The sequence below is a fragment of the Pollachius pollachius genome (genome assembly GCF_949987615.1).
Source record: "Pollachius pollachius genome assembly, chromosome: 4".
In the NCBI taxonomy this organism is placed as follows: Eukaryota; Metazoa; Chordata; class Actinopteri; order Gadiformes; family Gadidae; genus Pollachius; species Pollachius pollachius.
This window is the reverse complement of record NC_136937.1, coordinates 10,909,513-10,926,955: the sequence shown is the minus strand read 5'-3', so window position 1 is coordinate 10,926,955 and position 17,443 is coordinate 10,909,513. Positions and strand designations below refer to the sequence as shown.

The window sequence follows — 17,443 nt, the reverse complement described above, 5'->3', positions numbered from 1 at the left end:
AATACTGCACGCTCCCACAGAGACACAGAGAACCAAGGATAGGCGAGAGAAAAAAAGACTTGTGACGTGAGAGCATGTGGCAGTGAGACTTAAATAAGAGAAAACGGTGGTCATTATGGAGGAGATGACAGGGCTATTTATAGAAGCAAGTCGAGTTAACATGTCCCAGAGCCTGTTGTTATTTATCTTGGCTAGCTCGGTCCCGTGATGTTTACAGCCTGAGGCACTAGGTATGCGTTCTTGTAGATAGGATTTACAGTAGGTCTATTTCAGGCCGCTTACTCATTTTTGCATATACAGCGGTATAGCTCTGTCACATGACATTCCAACGTGATCGCACAAACTCACATATTATACGACTACATGTACTACTGCAGTAACTTTACAGACGACTCATAAATCAGACAAATGCGCAATAACAAAATTCCTAGCATGTGGGAATGTTAACTTATAGCATTGACACTGTATATATATTTCAATTGTATTTCTTTAAGCTAGAACATTCAAACATCGCTGGCCCATTACCCAACCCAACTCAAAGTCTCTGCGTTCCTTTAGATGTGGTGGTTAAAAAACAAGCATATCTATATGTATGAGATCATAGCTGATGCCTGAACGAACATGAGCAGGACAGCACCACAGGATTCTCTCTCTGCATGACATCTGGCCTACTGTTCCACCACCGCCTGCCTGTAACGTTAGCCCGGCCACACCACATGCAGGCAGGTCTGTGTCTGGGGCTGCTTCTGGACAAGTATGGGCCACAGATGACCTTCATGTCAATCACGCAGCCGGCCTTCTTCGTGCATGGCGGTGAACAGCAGGTGACCGTATGGAAACAGGCCGTGGTCTCTCCTCATCAGAATAGATCTCATCACAATCTGAAACCGTCTGCCGGCCGGCTTCGTCCTTTTCGAATCGTCGTCTACGTTCCGTTGCGTTTTCAAAATCGTCAAAGTTTACGCGTGTGAAGAGGCCACAACTGAGAGAATCCGGAGAGTGGTTGATGTCTAAGGCTGTGTCCGAGGAAGGGTTAATCTTCTAAACTTGAAGTATAACACCGTTTCATGCACAACATCATTAGAAGGGCTAAGATGCCAACACCTCCCCCCTTTTTCCTCTTTCTCAGCCCAAAATGCATTTTTTTAAATGTCATGGAGTTCGAATTTGAGCTGAAACACTGGCTTCACTTAACCTAATTTGTGTGGTGGGTAATGTGTGAATGAAGGCAGACTGACAGAATGAAAGGAGAGGTTTGAACTTTTAACATCTCCGCATGAACCAGTGCTTGTCGTTCACACTTTCCCCTCTGCACTGTTTACTCTAGCTCTTTATGAGAGAGGTGCGACTGGACAGGTCGAGGGTCACACATACGCACACCCACATACATATGCGGGCGCCAACACAGCCACACACAGTAGACAGGTCAAAGGTCAGCATATCATTAAAACACAGGCACATTCCCCGGCACCCACACCCACACACACCACACACCACACACACATGCACACGCACACACACACACACACGCACACACACACACACACTCCCAGTGCTGTTCTTCTCATAGTGTGTCAGAGAGCGGGTGCTGGCCTGCTCTGGGGAGCGTTCCCCGTCTCTATCTGTTTTATCTTTGAGGTTTTGGAACCAGGTGTCCTCAACCACCGTTTGCTCGGGAGGCGTGTTTGATTACGCCAAGTCGCATATTTCAATGACAATAAATAAACAGCAATTATCATTCCTTCCTGAGGCGACCGGCCGCAATCATTTGGAAAAACCTCTCCGGGCGCTTTTCAGGGGAGCGCTTTTATTTCTGTTCTTTCCCAAGAAAAAAGTTCCACAAAGAAAAAAAAACAATTCAGTTATTCTGCCGGTGGTTGCAGAGCGTGCCGTGAAATTATTGAATACTGCTAAAAAAAAAAAAAAAAATCATTATTTTAAACAAATTGCTAGGCTTGCTAATTATAGAGACGTCTGACACTTAACAGCAAAGTCTGGCCGAGCTGGGACGGCCGGGATGTTATACTAGGGCATATAGAACAACATGATTCTATGGTCATGCTGGAGTATACACTGAAACACTGCAGACAATTTGTGCATGGATTTTAGCTAATGATTCCACGTCAAGGGCAGGAGCTCAAGCCACTTCCGAACCCAGCCGACCTTAACGTTTCGTGGCCCATTTGTACGTCTGAAGTTTCACACAGCCCCTACTTTTGGCATAGATGTGTGAGTGTCTGCCTCCCCGATCCCCAGGCACTGTTTTAATCCTATCAACATCTGCCGGTACCATCAATGTCTGCTAGTTAGCAGGAGAAATCTTTTGGCTACAAACCGGTTTGTATACTGGGGAACTTTCATACCTTTTGGATTACTTTAGTAAATTTACATTTACATTTACATTTAGGGCATTTAGCAGACGCTTTTATCCAAAGCGACTTACAATAAGTGCATTTGTTACAATAAGTACATTTGTCATAAGAAGTGAAACAATATATCGCTGTCGGTACAGTAAAGACGTTCATAGAACCAAGTGCAAGTATTACAATCGCTAGGCTAACCCATTCCCTGTGTAAAGCAGCGATAGCAGCTACTGTAGATGCTACACAATTAAGTACCTTGAATAAGTGCAATGTACAAGTGCCAGGACGTACAACATTCAATGGTGGCTGTGCATTGGTTTCTATGCAGAGTCGAGATGAACTCTGAACAGGTGAGTTTTGAGTCTTTTGCGGAAGCTGGTGAGCGACTCTGCGGTCCTGACATCGGTAGGGAGCTCGTTCCACCACTGAGGTCCCAAAACAGAGAAAAGTTGTGACTTTGCTGATCGACCTTTGCTTGCTCTTAGCGATGGCGGTACCAGACGTCTAGCTGAGGTAGTTGAGCGGAGGGATCGAGCTGGGGTGTGTGGCTTTACTAATGCTTTGAGGTAGGCAGGGGCAGTTCCATCGACTGCCTTGTATGCCAGTACCATCATCTTGAATCTGATGCAAGCTATTACAGGGAGCCAGTGGAGGTCTCGGAAGAGGGTGGTTACATGTGAGAACTTTGGTAGGTTGAACACGAGGCGCGCTGCCGCATTCTGGATGCGCTGCAAGGGTTTAATCGCAGAGGCAGGGAGTCCAGCCAGGAGTGAGTTGCAGTAGTCGAGGCGGGAGATGACCAGTGATTGGACTAGAAGCTGAGCTGCTTCCCTTGTGAGGAAGGGCCGGATCCTGCGGATGTTGTAAAGTGCAAATCTGCAGGATCGGGCCACCGCAGTGATGTTTGCGGTGCAGCATAACTGATTGTCCAACACTACACCAAGGTTTTTGGCAGTTGGAGAAGGAGATACAGTGATGTTCTCAACAGTGACCAGTAAATCCATGTGTGGGCAATCTTTCCCTGGTATCCCTATAGTAAATCAAGCATTCCTGATCAAATATCTGTAGCCTTTAAATCAGCAATATGCTGTGACTGCATATGCATATCAGGCGACCCCAGGGTTAAGAAACCCTTAACCAAAACCCTTCAATATGGACAACATCTTAACCAAAACCAGTCAGCCTGTTCCACTTAAAAACAAAATTGAATTGACTCAAACAGACACTGACAAATTGAATCAAATTAAAATAGATACTATCAGAAGTCCACCCATACACACAAACACAACATTGGAATCATCACTCACTCAGCGAATGGTTCATATAACTTTACAAAAACACACCTTATCAGATGGAGTTGACTGAATTATACAAGTTCAACATAGAATACACAAACGTCTCCACCCTACTCAACTATAACGACAATGACTAGATAATTTGACTGTTATTTCACTGTAACTCAATAATATCATTATATCATGGATCGTGGTACACCAGGGCCAGAGGTCACAGGCTTTAAAACCAAACAAAACAAGGTACAATGTCTGAGGAACATTGTTGCTGCCTCCCCCCACCCACTTTTTTAATTCCGCTCCATATCTAGGGAGCTGATCTGAGTTTCTGGCTGGGAGAATGTGAACCAGGACCGTGTGACATCACAGTCGCAGAGTTAAGAGAACATTATTCATTCTCAAGGCCCCCTTGGAATGTTATGAGGCCTCAAAGACGGAGTATCAGTAATCATCCAGCTCATAAATCACACTTCTGCGAGGATGAGAGAAGCTTGGCAGATGCTGTTTTTATTCAGCTTGTTATTCTCGCCCTAGATAATATTATTAGAACAATTAATGTGATAAAAATCGGTTTTATACTTCTGATATATTGAATTTCATTCTAAAGTGGCAATTAACATAAACACATGAAGCTTTATTAGATAATTAAAATGTTATTACATGGTTATACTTAAAGCCATATCAGGACATTGGGATATAAATAGAGGAGATGCATTCACTACATTTCATGACAAGACATCTCAGACCTGTTGCTGACATGGATGTGAAATACTATTGAGACGATCTAGCCAACAGAAGCAGTAACATTCGTTGACAGGTATTTTAAATTTATAATGAAAGCCCTATCGTATTTGTAGGGAATGACTGCTGTATTTGCATGCCCATGTTAGCTCATTTGAAACTGCTCGATTAAGCTTATCTTTCCTCGCTTCAGTCTTTGGTTGTGCCGGTGCGATTCACCTCACTGCGTTTTCAAAATTGAATATCAGCGTTAGCTGTGCCAATATAGAACGGATCGCTTCTAGCGTGGGAAACTATTATACAATTAGCTGTACAGCTAATGTGCATTATGTCTCTCATGACTGATGCATCTAACAGTGCATTCATTACGCTATATTGCACACAGCTGTGAGAAAAGGGCTATTTCAGGCCTTATTTCCCCATCAGTAAAGCAGTGAGGGGTGCATCAAGTTAGGCAAGGGAATGTAAAGACAGCATTTTACTGCGTAAGGAGGAGGCAGTTCTCAGTTTTAACAAGGAATAACTGTTATGAATTACATTAGCTAGGATTGTTTTGATTTTGTGGGAAATAATGTTCCGCAAGCTCCCTGCGTCTGTGCAGATAATTCAATCACTGGATTCAAGTTGGATTGGCTGCACACAGTCAAAAGCCGTACGTTGACGGATCACATTTCTATTGATTTAATCAATGTGCTTATTGGGAGTCGCTTTGGATAAAAGGGTCTGCTTTCTTCGGAAATATAAATGTAAAATCTGAATGTATTATATAGTCATTTCTATATCTCTAATATGTATTGTGTAGGCTCTATATTGCGGTGGATGGTCCAAACCACCATTGACAAACCATTCCCATAAAGAAGTTCCCTCCACAACGGAAACCTGTCATTGTCTCGTACCACAGTCATAAACCACTCCAGTTTGGCTCTTCAATCCATGTCTTTCCAACCAGGAAATGACCTCTCGCCCAGCATTGCGTAAGAGGGGCCACTCAACGCAAAAAGCCAAACTTTTTGGAGCAATCGTAAGAAAAATACAAAACCTCAGCGGTCGACTATACACTCTATACTGCCGTTCTTAATAACAAACTGCTTCTCCGTAGCACATGTGCACTCTTAGAGGAAACAGAAGGAATTCTGCTTATGGATTCTTGGCTTCAGTACATTCATCATTGAGCATGAATGATGGGATTCAGCAGATACTTTCATCCAAGGCTACTGGTACAATTATCCCAGTTGTCACGGGATGTCGGAGATGTGTGGTTAACAGTATGAAGTTTTGAATGGAGTTTATGCGGTGTAGTAAGGCGTTCCAACTCCCATCAAAGTGCTACCGGGCTTGTTTCCAGTGTCCGTCAACAACACGCTAACCCCTACTCGCTCCTTAATGACCTGCATCTGAATTCACTCTTGAGCTGGATAAAAGTGTCTGCTGAATGAGCAAACAGTAAACCGCCAAAATAAACATCCCAGCCCCGGAGGGCCCACAGTTGTTCCAACGTGGTCGGGTTACCTCTGCATGGTGAGGGACAGGTTTCCTGAGCAGGATTTGATCTTGTTCTGGGCCTCCAGGTGGTTCATGCCGTCCGTGGCGATGCCATCGATGGACGTGACCAGGTCTCCGACACTGAGGTTCGCCCTGGCAGCCTTGCCGCCATCCGTCAGCTGGAAATACACAACGCACGCACACACGCACGCACGCACACACACACACACACACACACACACACACACACGCACACACACACACACACACACACACACACACACATACACAAACACACAGAGTTGAGGCCTCATGATGTTTACACCATGGTCTGGTTCACTCCTCCTTAAGGTAGCTTAAGGAGACTGAACACGCAACCACAGATTTCCATCGTGCATGTTTCTCATGCAAATAGTAGCATGGATGAATTAAGTTGGAATTTGGTATTATGATTCAATCTTGGCTTAATCGCATGTTTATTCGTGTTTATTCAGCCATATGGGTCACTTGATGCCAAAGGTTTCACGTCTGGCAACCGAGGGGAAAGCAAGCCACAGTTTTTAACTGTACATGATACATTTTATATAGTACACAAAAGTTGCTCGAAGGTGTTGCCTATCGGAAATAGTTTGTGTTGCAACTCGAATGACAAAATAGTTGTGAAACACACTTGAAACATCACATTTCGAACAATCGTTATAACTCCAAACCCTTTGGTAATACAGAGAGAATTAATTAATTAAGAGAAAACGTAGTTTGTCTGGTGTGTTTCTAAAAAGATATCTATTACTTCATGACAATTGATTGCTTATTTTTTCAAACACAAAAGGAACAATTAAATCGCAATGACTTGACGCAATGAGTTTCGGCTCAAAGCATATGCCAACAGCGAGAGTTGACTGGAGGAGGGAATGTCTCCTCACTGGGTGGATTTTGTGATTACACAACTTGATCACACAACACGTAATTCATTGAACACACCCACTCACTACTCACCGCCAAAACAAACCTAGCGATGACCTAACAGCTTCTCCTGTTAGGTCAATATTGTAAATATTTTGTAAATATTTTAAATCAACACATGTCTGAATCGTCATGTACTGGACATATTAAGTAGTAAATTGTATTTTAAGAGAGGAATGTGGATTTTTCAATAGAAGTATTGAATAAACACCTAAATATAATGAAGAAAAGAAAGTGATTTTCAACTGCCACATCAATGTGATGTTTTGTCATCGATTTTTGACAGATACTTTTTAATTTAAAGCCCAGAACCAAAGCCTGTGTCAGGACAGACGTGAACAAATACATCCCTGTACATTTGTGCCCTTAGAGCTTCACTGTATTAAAATCAATATGTTTTTACAAAATGTGTGGGTCGCGTATGAGCTGAAATGTGCACTCCTTTGTGCCAAAAGCTGTGCTACAAGGCTTCGGGGAGAAAACAGATAATGACATCACCACAAACCAACAGTTATAGGAATTTAGTGTAACCAAATAACAGTGGGTGTGCGTCACCTCATATTCAACATCAACGTGCAATACCCACTAGTAACACTTTGTTTTAGTGTGTGTGTCTGTCTTTTGTGCCGTTCCCGTCAGCCGCCGAGGGCACATGACTTCATTCAGAGACCCAGGCTTTGTATCAATGCCCGGTACACTGCTATTCACACGGTTGAATCAGGGAGCGGGGGGTGAAGGTGGGGGTGAGGGTGGTGGTGTGGTTGGAGGATATAAAGACTGGGGGGGGGGGGGGGGGGGGGGGGGGGGGGGGGGGGGGGGGGGGGGGGGGCGGGGGGTTCACAGACGCACAAGATCGTCCCCCTTTGTCCACTTCCTGAAAGCCCATTCATAAGAGGAAGTTAGGTAACTGTGGTATGGGTAGGAAAAAAAACGACAACACCACAATAAATCCAACACTTTTATGAAGAGCTGAAGGAACAGAGTGTCCGGAGGCAAAGTTTAGTATGGCCTTACTTTTAAGAAGTGAAAAAACAGAGACATCGCAGGGGGGAATGTGTGTGTGTGTGTGTGTGTGTGTGTGTGTGTGTGTGTGTGTGTGTAGAAGGGGGGAATGTGTGTGTGTGAATTTGTGTCTGTGCGTGTCATGAGACAAGTTGCTTTCCATTTTTGCCCTTATCAGGGAGATCAGAATTCAAAGGGAGTAAGTCAAAACATAGCTAAGGTTAATAAGTGTGCAGACCACTCCAGACCACGCACATCTGCTAGACTAGCACAGCCACGTACCGCAAACACGAGGCAAACGACAAACTCTCATATATCGCTTCTATCACCAAGTGTTTCCACCAGCCGGCCAGCCATTCTCCCTGAGCTTTGACATCTGCTCGAGGTGGCCTCGGCTCAGAGGACACTCGCTGACATCAACATCATCTTGTCATATGGCTGAATGAAAGTGCTCCAGCAATCTCCTCACACACCTCTGGCGTACGTTCCCTCCGTCCTGCACTTTACCATGTATGTCTGTTATTTCAGCAGAGGGAGATAGACAGAGACAGATAGAGCGATGGAAAGAGAGACAGAGGCAGAGAGAGAGAAAGAGAGAGACAAACAGATTAAGACCTCTAAAGTCCATTCCTTGTAGGGACAAATGGAAGACAATGCACCATACCGCAGTGGCCTATTTTTAGTCAGACACACTCACGCTCTTATCTTTACAAGGCAGGCAGAGCAAACAATAAGCATTGACCTTCCGCCAGAGATAGTAAGAACTTTGGACTTGCATGGGCAGTGTCGCAATAACTCTCTCTCTCTCTGTCTCTCTCTCTCTCTCTCTCTCTCTCTCTCTCTCTGTCTCTCTGTCTCTCTCTCTCTCTCTCTCTCTCTCTCTCTCTCTCTCTCTCTAACTTTCTCTGTCTCTCTCTCTGGTGTCACAGCAAACTAACAGTGTTCCTCCTCGGGGGGTTAGAAAACAAATAGATGTGAGAAGAAGAATTCATGGCATTCCCTGCAGTCTATAAATATCGTCAAATCGTGAGAGGCTTGTTGTTGTGACGCAGAGCAGACACAGTGTGTTGTGGTAGGGAGGCATTAAGTACCACAAACCCTGCCACTCTCACCCCCTTGACCCAGTCCCTCACCCGATCCCTCACCAACTACTTCACTCAGCAAAGGCGGTAAGTAGACCGAGCACAATCACCACAAAGGAAGATAACCATTGACAAACAAACAGCCCGTGCTCAGAGCATTCCATGAGGTCTTTCAGAACCACATCAGGGGAAGGGGGCCTTTGAGGACTTCTGCACATGCAGGACGTCCGATAGATCGTAGGGGTCTATCGCTTATTGAACTCGAGGTGACGACCAGATACAGCCGGTTTAGAGTGTTCACACATGCATGTTGTTCTCAACATGTTTAAATGCGTTGAGGGGAAATGCCTCTGTACTTCATCATGTGTGGAGTGCAGTAGGAGTGTACTATTTATCACAAGTCTATTTCTGGATAGAAGAAGAAGAAAACACAGAGGTAAAAAAGATTGATTGTAGTTAACCTAAATGTAAAGGGCTTTGTGGAGGAAATGAAGGCCAAGTACTCATGGCCAAATTGGTCCCAATTACAAGAGTAGCGGAAGGTGAGTCTGGGCCCTCCACAGATTAAGGTCAGCAGTAAATTGCTTTAAAGCGTCAGCGTTCTTTGCTACAAACTGTGCAGCCGTGGCTCAAATCAGAGCGGAGAGCACACAATCAAGAACAAAAAACGAGTTCCCGCTGTCAAAAGAAAGCATGGCTATTTCCGGACCAATTGGCCTTTTTTCTTAAAGGCTTTAAGTTCAGAAGGACTGCAGCTGCAGTCCAAATCAGTCGGCCTTGTATGGGAAGAGAGCTTTCCTCCTTTGTTATTTCAAAGTTTGTATTTTATCGTAGGTTGACCCCTAAACTATACATTTTAGAAATCACATTTCAATACAAATCAAAAAATCAACACAGTTTTAAATCAACACAGAGCTGATCTGGGTTTCGTTCGCAAAAAAACACATCAGGGAAGTGCTTACCGCCAGTTCCAAACAGGAAGGAGGGAGTATACAAATATTTGTTTAATTCACCCAAAACACTTTTGGGTGAATTAAACAAATATAATATCACATCTCCTCTACACAAGTCATAACATGTCATCACCCAGTAACGTTTACATATCCGCTGACAGACATTCCCCAGCCCTACCGTTAGGCATCTCAATGTAATCATCTCTAATCCCATAATGGCACCCGACATGTGTCCTCCTCTTTGGCTACTGTCACAAATAGCGAGTCATCGGTAAACCATAGGATCGGTCTGTTTGTTTCCTTTTCAGGGACTTCACGCCGCAGGACGTTACTACTAGCGCTGGGGATCCCTGAGAAACGTCAGTGTGAGTGACCTTGACAGAGAAGCCTGAAACGCTGAAAGGCCGTCCTTCTCCTGAGCGCTACTGACATTCACAAACCGCATACTCGTTGTAGCCGAGCCGTTGGGGCTACAATAACTCAACAAAAAGGCTGCTTTCTTTGTACGGTGCGGTACACCCCGATCCCCCTCTGGTTTCACTACCCATGACATTTTGTTTAAATAGGGCCGAGGCAAAACGATCTAAATCGTTTTTTCGAAAGGCAGCTGTGAAAACTCATGAAATGCGTTATGTCAAAAACGAAAAATCTGGTCGTGCCATTACGGTAGCCCGGCGTGTCTTCAAAAACCGCAGAGCTGGTTTATAAAGTGGGCAGCAGCGCCCTGAACCCTGTGCCCTGCGGGGACCCTCTCTGTTGACACAGCATTCCACAGTGACTGTGCAGCCCCCTGCATCCTGCAGCCCCCTGCATCCTGCAGCCCCCCGGTGCCAGCAGAGGAAATGTCCCTGGAAAACACACACCGCAGCAGCAGGTGTGTTAACCCCGACTGTGTGCTTTTATACATTGTGTTTACCTGCGCCACCTTCCATTAGCTGTTCCAGCAGTCTAGACCTGAGACCGAGGGCTAGGTATTAACAGGGGAGGGGGGGGGGGGGGAAGGGCATCAGACAAGGGGAGGAGGAACATCGGAAGAGAACAAAGTCGGAAGACGCGATGTTTCTTTAAGGCAAACATCACACGTCGGGTTTCGGGATGTGCACATGGTTGGTCGTCATGGAGTTGTTTTATTGTGATGGTTCGCTCTCACCAAAACATCAGCCACGGCCTGAAGCAGCACTGACGCCTTACTGTGATGACTGCATGTTGGCTAGTTAGCTCACACCTCTGGGGTCAATTACACTGCGACATGTGTTGGTATTTGGTTGGAGTTTAGGGCGATCTACCTTCTTATTCTAAGTATAATTATTATGCATAAAAGACTCTTAAAAAATGTCTGCCACACCTTCATCCTTAAATGAGGTGGGTACTGCACAACGCTACAGTTTTAAAGAACGATCACAGGTTATGATTACTATAATAACTAACTAAAACTAGGTTGTATTAGTCTACATTTACAGCACTTTTCGCTTGCGTAACAATCACTAAAGAAATATATAGTGTGACTAGCAAGGTACCATGCATTTTATGTTACACGTTTGCATTGGATTTGTGAAATAAAGGGTTGACATCTCATTTTCATGTTGCCATGTTGATATTGTCTTTCACATATGTGGCTCAGTTTTATGTATCTCTCCTCTCCTCTCTTGGGAATGGTTGGATCCAAAACGTGATCTTCTCTAAGAACAGAAATGTACGGCCATGAGGACATGAATCAGAACCTACAGGTTTATTAGAACTATGGATATTCTTTATACCTCCGCCATGCCACTATCAATTGGAAGCAGCTGTCTTGTGGATACTGACACCAGTATACCCTGGGATCTGCTGCGTACTCAAAAATGACTTTTTATTTGAAATAAAACCCACATGCCATCTTTGATCATATCCAGGACAACATAGAGAACTGGAATGTTCTTCAAATTTTCTTTTTTTTTTTTTCAAACATGGCCATTTGTGTTTCAAATATACACAAGCTAAAGGATTTTCTGTGTTGTTCTCTGTCCTTCTCACAAGTTAACTACCAGGTGCCCTGTCTCTAAGGTGTTTCGACTTGATGTTTGACCAACATAGATCAGTGGATAACAAACTTCACAACGAAACTGTAAAGAGTTGATCAAAAGGTATTGGACCGACTGTAGTAGCTAAACAAATGTAATGCATTGAAGGTTAAACCCGTCGAGATGAACTATATTGTATTTGAGGGGGTCCTTGAAAAAGACACACAAACACAAACATCTCACACAACAATAGACATGAAAAACACATGAGACATGCATTACTCAAATCTGCTCTCAAACCCAAACTCCAACCCTTTCCCACGGCCTCCCATATTTATATATATATATATATATATATATATATATATATATATATATATATATATATATATATATATATATATATATATAAATCATGTCATCCTCATAAATCCATGTCATGTATTGTGTGTGTGTGTGTGTGTGTGTGTGTGTGTGTGTGTGTGTGTGTGTGTGTGTGTGTGTGTGTGTGTGTGTGTGTGTAACAAAAACAATACATGAACAGGATGTTCATGTATGTTAAAGTGAGGACTTAATGAGTAGAAAATAAGGATAGATACATCTAACTGAATCCAGCATGTATTCCGTTCAGATGCAGCTTTGAAATGAAAGGCAATTCACCCAGCCTCAGGGGTTCCAGGGGCATCAAAGAAACAAAGGGATGCTGAGTAAGCAGAGGTGGGTGAGGTGATCTGAATGGAACTAGGATTATCTAATTGGAAACGTTTACCTATAAATTTCAGCCAGTGAAAATGTCTTCTGGAATTTTACGGGATCCAATTAGGTGTATCGGAAACGATAGGAACACGCCCACTTGTGATGTCACAGATCTATTTTGAAGTGGCTTCGAACTATTAATCCACCGCAAAGGTGATTAAAATACGGGCCCTTTAACCCGATCTCTTCCCCTTTTTATATGTTTTCTCTTGAAGATGAAACGCATCCATTTAATACGGAGGAGCGGCGGTTAGCCCAGCCGACATGCAGCCGGTAAACCCACATGACACGGCCGCAGGTCTGGGGGAAGCAGGGAGAGACTGGGGGGGGGGGGAGAGAGGGGTTGTATTGGTTCAATATGAAAATAATGTGTAAATGGGGGGGAAGAATTCATGGACGGGCGCCACGAGCTGGTGTTCACTACAGTTTGGTTTTACTGTCTGTGTAAAATCCCCCGGGGAGATCTTAACACAAGAGATGTGGTATGACAAAAAAAAAAAAAGAGAAGCATCGGTATTCCCGTCCAATAGGTTTTCCATATTGGAATTCATTGTTTGGCCAACGCGGCGGGCCATAAGCTATGGGTCTTATTGGTTTTCCTCCCAATGCCACAGGGAGTTTTTTAACCGCGACTCTGGCAGAACCCAGAGCTGTATCCATAACTACAGCCTGGGTGAAGGCTCGCTTTATAGTACAAACACAGCAACAACAGTTGGCTGTTGGGAAAAATGAACTTAAATCAATCACATTGATCATTAACACAGCAGATGTTTGGCGAATAATGGATGTTGTTTACTGCACGGCTCTACAGTACTTTTAAGAAGGCAATATGTAATATGCTTTATGGATGCATCCCTGTGTGTGGTAAAGTAGGTAGCTCTGATAAAATACAATAAGGACCTTTGGTGTTAGGTTAGGCCGTTGGCAATCATGTACTTTTGCAGTTCGCAGAAGTATCAAAATCGTAAAAGAACACCTCGTATTTTAGCAAATCTTCAGACAGTCACCCCATGTAAAATGTCTTCTTTTGTGGATCTCGGCTTAATTTATGACCATTTTATCCAGCATGGTGTCCCACAGGGGTATTCCATTAAAAAACATAGTATGCGCGTGAAGTATAGTTTGTCCTACTACATGTCCACGTGGCCTGGTACCTTGTTGAAGGCTCTTGGTTGTGTAACAGTGCTGAGAGAAGTCCACAGCCACAGGCCCATGTTAAATACCAATGTCTGGCATCTTCGTCAGCCAAGGACCTGTACGAATGCTCTGGAGTTCATCTTGATACATACGTATACTTGAGTGTATGCCTTAGAGAAAATGCATGCATTAAAGAGGATGCACTTGTGAAATTAATTGGAAAAAAATGAAATAGAATGACCAGATGTAACAAATCCTATGTAGTATGTTCAACCGTATTAACCAGTTGAACATACTACAGTAATATACAGTAAATAGTACTGCATATGGTCAACATATTTACAATATATTGTGGAGGGAACTGAGTGAACCTTACCCAATCCCCAACTGCAAACATGAAGCTAAAATTGGTTTGTGTAATCCTGAGCTAAGGTATCATGTCTCTAACAAAACAAACAGTATAAAGTGTTGGGCCAAGAGGTGAAAAGAGGAGAAAATTAAAGAAACAAATGACAGGGAAAAACAAAAAAAGTACAGGTTTTGGGAGATGGCAAACAGAAAACAGCGCTCAAAATAATATTAGATACAGTAAATTAAACATGATAATATCATCTATGGATTTAAGAAGCCTGTATAAATCATGTTTTGTATATCCTCCAGTTGATTCAATGTTCAAAGAATAAAAAAATATTATAGTAAGGATTTTCTGGAGTAGGGCTTCAGGGAATATTTAAATAGCAGTCATGTCACATTACTGTCATACCCGGAGCATGTCCCTGTCTGTTCCCATGTGATTCAGGGTGTTAGCTCCGACGTATGTTCTTGTGCTCATCAGGGTTGTTACAAAATCACAACTATCATGCCCTCGCATGCAGAAATGACAGACAAGCTACGAAATCCTCCCTCTAATCTCTTTGCTTCTCTGATATGTTCTTGTCTCCAGTCAAAGTCAAAGTCAAAAGTCAGGTCAAAAGTAGCCTACAGAAGGACTTACAACCAACCACAGCTGTACTGAGGTACTGCGAGCCAACAGCCCCAAGCAAAGGAGCATTGTTAACAGTTATTTTTACTGTTTCACCCCCGTAGTCCATGCATGCGTCAACAAACATCTGGTCTCATGATTTTGCAGGTGCTTAATAGGATTGATTGTTAAAAGGACTAAATACTTCATGAATTATCAGTCATACACACACATACACATACACATACCCATACACACCCACACGCGCCACTTTAGTTCTCTGGCCATGTGTTATTCAACAGTCATATCTTCACATTGACTCCATAACAGATGAACTCGACAGAGTGTAAAAAGGCTCTAGGTGAGGCGGGTGCTCTGGCTGAGAAGATGAGGCAAAGGCCCCTATAGCCATCAGCCTCCTTGACTGATGACTCAATCGAGCACTAGCCAGTGTACGTGGAAGTCTCTTAACGCCTGTATGACCAAGAGTCTACCCATTATAGCACACACACACACACACACAAACACATACACACAGGGACGCACACACATGACCTGTCAAAAATGACAGAACACATCTTTTTCATGGAGTTGGCGCTGATGGACTTCAACCACTGTAAGCTAATTTGATGATGGTGTAACTCTTTGACGGCCGCCGACTGCCTCTCTCTCTCCAGCGCTGTTCGTCTCACAGCTCAGAAAACATGTTGCAGCTTAGGGGCTTACACCGCCAAAGTGAGGCAGGAATCTTTTTTTCAGTCGCGCATGATTGAAAGTATATAAAAAGGGGTATGCGTTGGCGTCAACAAGATCGCCCATAAAACACACGTTGCGTCTTGTTCAACTTTTAGTGCAACGGAATCCTTTCGGTTCAAGATGGGGAAACCGACAAATGAGTTCCTGATTTCAGAATAAAAATTGGATAGTGGGATTCCCTTTTCAACCTAGATAGCATTATTACTTGCTTATGTATTCAAGTAAAACCGTCTAATTAGCATAAGGCGGAGGAATGTCAGTTCATCCTCCAGGATTTCATCAGCTCATGCCAAAGTGCCAAAACATGGTAGCCAGATGTGGGCCAAGGGCAGGCTTATATGAGAGGGAGAGAAAACGAGATTGAAACGTTAAGCCCAATGTCATAACAGATTTTCAGCCGCTAAGGATGCTGATTAGGTTTGAATGAAAGGAAAACCAATTGTCTGCACATGGCCTACCTTGTTCAAAGATAATGTGACTATGGAAAAAAACATGTTCACATAATAAATCTAATTTGATTTTCATGGTGTCTTTCAAGACATCTGTGCATTTATTCAGAATTTTAAATGTGTCATGCAAGCCCTGCTGTTGAATTGCAAATATGACATCCCTACAGCTAGCGAAGGTTTAAGCTTAGTTTGAATAGCTGTCCATAGCAAGAAGAACCTTAATCGTTACAGTTGCATTGGAATGCCTGATTCATAGGCATACTGCAACGATGATTCTCTAATTCTGGTGAAGTCTCATTTTAGACATTTCTATTCCTAGTGCACTGCCACAATAATGATAGTAAGTCCCTCATACCCCGATCTACTGACACAAACCAACCTCTCATGGACAAAAATTACTCTAGAACAAATAAAAAACAACCATGGGCATAAGAAATATTCACAACGCCAAGAAAGATAGATCGAGTTCACGGCACTACAAATGTATAAATAAAAACCGAAAAGGTGCTTTTAAACCTAGCGAACTGCAGAGTAAACGGAGGCACGTGTTTAGTAGCCCCTGCAGAGCGCCCCCCCCCCCATCCAAAACGTCCCTTTAAAAGCCTGAGCGCTCAGTGGTTCATGGGCCTGTAAACACTATAAAAAGAACCAGTGGCACTCAGACACACACGGGTGGGAGAAACCACAGGCTGGCCACATCACCAGACACCTATAAACTCGGATGGATAGCGCCTATCTCAGCACACATACACTCGCTAAGAAGGAAAGACAACCGTGTATAATAGGCTAACTGAGGAACGGTGTCAAACAACATTGTGTTTGAAATTCATGAGTTACTTCTCCTGCTTTCCTATCCTTGAACGGTGAATTTGAATGCCTGTTTGGTCCAAGTCTGTCTGGATTAAGTCTTGGCTTTCGATTGAGAGAGGCTGAGCTCAATCCCTTTGGACTTTTTAATGAATTGACTGTTATGAAAATACAAAAGAAAAGGTATTAAATTCTGTCATCGAGTCTTCATCACATCCCAGGGCCATACCTATCTGCAGAATTGACTCGTGGAAAACCACTCAGGCACTGCAAATAAAACCATCTCTCCGCATACATAGCTACTGGCACGCACGCAGCGTTTACATATGGGACGTGTTTGTGTGGCCAAAAACTGCAGCAGACAAAGCCTTCCACAGGCGCGTGGTTCCACAGGTTGGTGTGCTGCTGCGCTGTTCTCCTGGGTGGGCCACCAGCACCGCGTCTGAGTCCCCACCTCTGGGGACTGTGTTCCAACCACACTGTATAGTGCTGTTGAGGAATGAAGTAGTACACATGGTGTATCCTCTCTCTCTCTCTCTCTCTCTCTCTCTCTCTCTCTCTCTCTCTCTCTCTCTCTCTCTCTCTCTCTCTCTCTCTCTCTCTCTCTCTCTCTCTCTCTCTCTCTCTCTCTCTCTCTCTCTCTCTCTCTCTCCCTCCCTCTCCCTCTCAAACCACTGGTGCTGGTTGTTAGATGTTTTC

At 43.7% G+C, this 17,443-nt stretch overlaps 1 protein-coding gene across 1 annotated transcript in view; it reads right to left on the bottom strand.

Annotated features, from left to right (window-relative positions):
- pdlim5b (PDZ and LIM domain 5b) overlaps positions 1-17,443 on the bottom strand; it is a 41,982-nt gene that overhangs the window by 19,069 nt on the left and 5,470 nt on the right. The window contains exon 3 of the mRNA XM_079735044.1: positions 5,906-6,057. Within this exon, the coding sequence (XP_079591170.1) occupies positions 5,906-6,057 (152 nt within the window). The remainder of the gene's footprint in view (positions 1-5,905; positions 6,058-17,443) is intronic.